General features: G+C 49.4%; 1 protein-coding gene across 1 annotated transcript; it reads left to right on the top strand.

The window, feature by feature from the left end:
• Positions 1-2,594: 2,594 nt before the first annotated feature.
• Positions 2,595-4,421, top strand: LOC119343876 (cytochrome P450 89A2-like). Its single transcript, XM_037614614.1, has one exon. It carries the CDS (start codon positions 2,614-2,616, stop codon positions 4,084-4,086), a length of 1,473 nt encoding a protein of 490 aa, XP_037470511.1. The 5' UTR covers positions 2,595-2,613; the 3' UTR covers positions 4,087-4,421.
• The last annotated feature ends 411 nt before the right edge of the window (positions 4,422-4,832 follow it).

Below are 4,832 nucleotides of genomic sequence, written 5' to 3'. Positions count from 1 at the left end.
TTGCACCCTGTGCAACCAGCACCGAAAAATGCTACAACCAGCGGCCAAGAAAGCTACGAGGGCTGTCGTTTTTTGCTATAACCAGTGAAATTTAGGGCTGTGACCAGCGCGCAGAAGAGCTGCAACCAGCAACGAAAAATGCTACAACCGGCTACGACTTAGGTTGGCGGCACTCCTTGACGAGAGAATCACGGCTTGCGGTCTCGTCGTAGAAGTCGCCCACGGCCTTGACGTGCCAGCCCTCCTAGTGTTTTTGACAGGATGCACAAGATAACTAATTAAATCAGCCGATTGTTGTAGTATATAAGCAAAATCCACGCAGGTATACAACAAAAACAAATGAATCGATTGCAGATCTTCCAAAGAGAGACATATCACATATGCTACGACCTATACACAACAGAAATTATTTAATCTATGCTACGACTATCACATATGACGAACTGCAGCAAATAGATTAATGCGCGTATACAAGAATACGCGGCCTCGGCGGACATCACTAGCCGGATCTGGGACAAACTGGGAAAACGCGGTCATGTTTACGGCAGTGAGGTCATCTTCTACAAGAACAGTTATATGTTTAGTGAAAGTTAAACTTAAGGTTTAATATATATGTATGAAAAAATACCAAGATTATACGATAAATATTATTATAATCACCATAAATAGTGGCGGCCGCCTCCTCTTCCAAGAAAGAAAGCTAGGGTTCCTGCCTCTCGCCGGCCGCCTCAGGTCCGCCTCGTCCCCGGTGGCCTAGGGCCATGGAGGTGCGGTGGATCCTCACAAGGGCTGGCGGGAGGGCTTCGTTTTTAGTCATTTTTGCAGTCTTGTTAGGGTTTGTGTCCTGCTCAGGAAGGCGAGACGGCGGCGGCTCCCTGAAGATGGAATAAAGGTCTCCCCGCCTAGCCCCCGTTCCGGCAGTGTGTCGAGCATCGTTGGTGGGCATGTGGAGGTATGTCCCCGTCGGATCTATCTTTGGTGGATTTGCTGGGATCTCGTCATTGTCCGTCTATATTCGTGTGTGTTCGGGTTTGATCCTTCCGATCTATTCATTCTTCATCAGCGGCGGTTGTTGTTCTGGTGCGCTGGTCCTATAGGGCCTTAGCACAATGACTTCCCGACTGTCTAATACAATAAGTTGTGCCTGACTCCAGCGATGGAGGGGCGATGATGGCAGCGCGCCTTCAGCTTGCTTCGGTGCTTGTAGTCATCGCTAGGTGGTCTACAAATCCGGATGTAATTTTTATAATGTTCGTTCTACTGTCATGATTGAAACTGAATAGATCGGAAGTTTTCGGAAAAAAAATCACCATAAATATAATGTAGTAGTATTGTTTGCATTTCTTACTATGGTGGTTAAAAGTTTGCTTATAAATTTGCACAATTTTTCTCGGTCTCTGATTTTGATCAAACCTAGAACACAATTTAATAAAAACGAAGAGAGTACTCTCTCCATTTTTATTTACTCTGCATATTAGATTTGACTGAAGGCAGACATCGTAAAGTTTAACCAAGTTTATAGAAAATAATATAAAAATTTACCATATCAAATCTTCATGATGTGAAAGTACATTGAACAATGAATCTAATGGTATTGATTTTTTATTGTATATGTTAAATTTTTTTATAAACTTTGTCAAAGTTTGCAAAGTTTGACCTTAACTAAAGCTAATACGCGGACTAAATAAAAACAGAGATAGTACTAAGGTAGTAGTGAAGGATTCTCTTCTTCCGTCACATGCAACCATGCACACAAGGAGAATGTCGCTCCCGAACGGGAAGCGAAGGGGTTTGAATTACGGTTGTGTAACTTGTGAGGAATTGCACATGCAGATCTGGGCTAGACTTTCATACAAAAAAAACACATTTATTGATAAATACGATTTAAACAAAGTGGGTGGCTCTGTCGAAGGTGAGTTAATGTCGATGGGTTGTATTCGACGGAGTACACAACTACATCATGTGCTATATGAGCAGTGGCGGTGCCAAGAAATTAATATTATAGGGGGGGGGGGCAAATGACCCAAAATTTTGATTGCAGTGGCCAAACTACACTGATGCATGTATTTTTTTTCTATTTTTTGCACTGTTCATCTCTAAATAGTAGCAAATCAGGGATGTTAAGGGGGGCAGGGCCCTGCTGGTCCCCTGTCTCCGCCACTGTATATGAGTTAATGTCGATGGGTTGTGTACTGAAGTGCCACGCCGGTAGTAGCTAATTATCGCTGGCGTTCATATTTTCTCCACACCGCGGAAATCGACACTGGTGTGGCAATTGTTAGATGCACCACCAGTGAAGTGACTAAAGTAAGCCTATTCCCACTAGTGTACAAACTATAGGTTGGACGCGACTTACTAGTAGGGTGCACTTTTTACGGAACGCTACTGTTCCCAAAAGGAGCACGACACTAGTAAGTCGCGGTCAGGACCGTGTCTGGGCCCCACGTATGCGCGAGAGGGGAGGAAACTCAGAACTAGACGGTGGACTGCAAGTTGATGATAAAAAATGTGAGGCTTTTTTTGCAAAATGGCACTCATGATAGTTGTATATATATAGTCGCCAAAAAGGATGATCGCCACCTAGCACAGCTCCGTGACCAAAGTTGAGAGACAATGGATGAGCTCACCATCCTCTTGTGCATTGCGCTCTCCATTCCTCTCATCATCTTCTTTATGCTCAAACGTCATGGCGGGCGCCAGAAACTCCCACCTGGTCCGCCAGCCCTGCTGTTCATAGCCAAGTTGTTGTTGATGCTTAAGAGCCCGATCTACCATTTGGGCCCTGTGCTACGCAGCTTGCATGCCCGCTACGGCCCCATCGTCTCCGTCTGTCTCGGGCGAACCTTCGTTTTCGTGGCCGACCGCCACCTCACGCATAGCGCCCTCGTCAAGGGCGGCGGCAACTTCGACACCCGCCCACCGCCCAGCAAGCTTTTTACCCTGTTTTTAGGGGGCTCCATGTCCGCCTCTCCCCTTGGGCCCTATTTTCGTCTGGTCCGCCGCAACCTGCACTCCCAGGCGCTGCACCCGTCCCGCGTCAGGCTCTTGGCGCCGGTCAGGCAGCGCGTGTGCGACGCGCTCGTTGGCTCGCTGCGCCGCGATCGCGATGCAGCGTCCCAGGGCATTGTTACGGTGAGGCCGTTGATGGCGCGCTGTTTGTTCGATCTGCTCACGAGCATGACATTCGGCGTCACGCTTGGCCAAGAGGCGTTGGATGAGATGCAACAGATGCAGCTCCAGATTTCCGACGGCATCAGCAGGTTCCCCGTCTTATCCATCTTCCAGCCCATCACCAAGAGGCTACTGCGGAAGGAGTGGGCGCTGAACGTGGCGCTACGGGAGAGGCAGAAGGGGCTGATGCTGCCGCTGATCCACGCGCACCGCGGCCACAATGGCGCTCAATGCTACGCCGACTCCCTCCTCGAGCTGCGTGTGGCAGAAGAAGGCGGTCGCCCGCTCACGGACGACGAGATGGTAAGCCTCTGCTCCGAGTTCATGATTGCCTCAACCGACACTTCAGTGGCCTTGCTGGAGTGGATCATGGCGGACCTCGTAAACCACCCCGACGTCCAAGCCAAGTTGTACGAGGAGGTGAGGGGCAAGCCTGAGCTCAGCGAGGAGGAGCTGAGCGGGATGCCATACCTCAAAGCCATCGTGCTGGAGGCGCTGCGGCTGCACCCTACGGCACACTTAGTCTTCCCGCACGGCGTGCAGAGCGACACAGAGATTGGTGGATACATGGTGCCCAAGGGCGTCGACATCAACTTCTTGGTGTCCGACTTTGGGCTTGACGAGACCGTGTGGCCGGCGGCGCGGGAGTTCCGGCCTGATCGGTTCTTGCACGACCACGGCGTGGACATCACGTGTACCAAGGAGATCAAGATGGCCCCTTTTGGTGCCGGTCGAAGGATGTGCCCGGGCTACGTGCTCGCCACACTGCATGCGGAGTACTTCGTGGGCAGCCTCGTGAGGGAGTTCCAATGGCTGCCGCCAGGTGGACAAGACACTGTCGACATGACGGAGGAGCTAGCTATGGCCATCAACATGAAGCACCCGCTCCGTGCTCGCATCATCCCAAGGGCTTAATTATTGGATACTCGATCAGGACGACATGATAATAAGAAACCACCTCCTAGTCCTCTTAATTTCGTCGCATCATGTGTTTTTTTTGTCTATGTTTCAGTATACTGTAGCGTTTCAGCCTGTGTATGGCAACAGTCTGAAACTCGTCAGGTTAGATTTGGTCAATTCTGTTTGGGTAAGTTATTACTTGTCCTAGTCGTTGCCTGTAACGCTAGGACCGAGTCCATTGGCTCCACGTTCTGCCGGATCATGGGGATCGAGCACATTTGCTTGTAATAATAAATAAAAGAATAAAAGGGGAGAAAGAAACCAGAAAAGCTGTGACGATTTAAGCAGCACCAAAACCCTTGTGTTAATCTCTGAATTCCCATTCTTGTTCGTCTTCCACCTCACGCGAGTTAAGAGAGATCATGTCAAATACTGTACGTATTAGTGTAGTGCATGGCACATCACTGTGATATAAGCACGATGCAGATGTATCTGATCTAGAGGAGCAGTGTGCAGTACCATCCATGTTAAGTTTGCGGGTCACTTGGGAGCTCTTGATCCCTGACAGAACTTTTAATCCCGTTAAGTTTGAGGGCCACAAGCGGCAAGCTGACGAGCGGCCGCGGGCGAAATGCATATCACCTGATAAATCGTAAAGCGCCTAAGGTTCAAGCGGCTCGATCCCAACTTCATGCTGCCATCCATGTTGGGGGGGGAAATATCTCTTGCCGTGTCCTCTTCCACCGCTGTTTGCATGGCCA

This window comes from Triticum dicoccoides, unplaced genomic scaffold, assembly GCF_002162155.2.
Source record: "Triticum dicoccoides isolate Atlit2015 ecotype Zavitan unplaced genomic scaffold, WEW_v2.0 scaffold144657, whole genome shotgun sequence".
Classification (NCBI taxonomy): domain Eukaryota; kingdom Viridiplantae; phylum Streptophyta; class Magnoliopsida; order Poales; family Poaceae; genus Triticum; species Triticum dicoccoides.
This window is presented reverse-complemented; position numbering and strand designations above follow the sequence as displayed.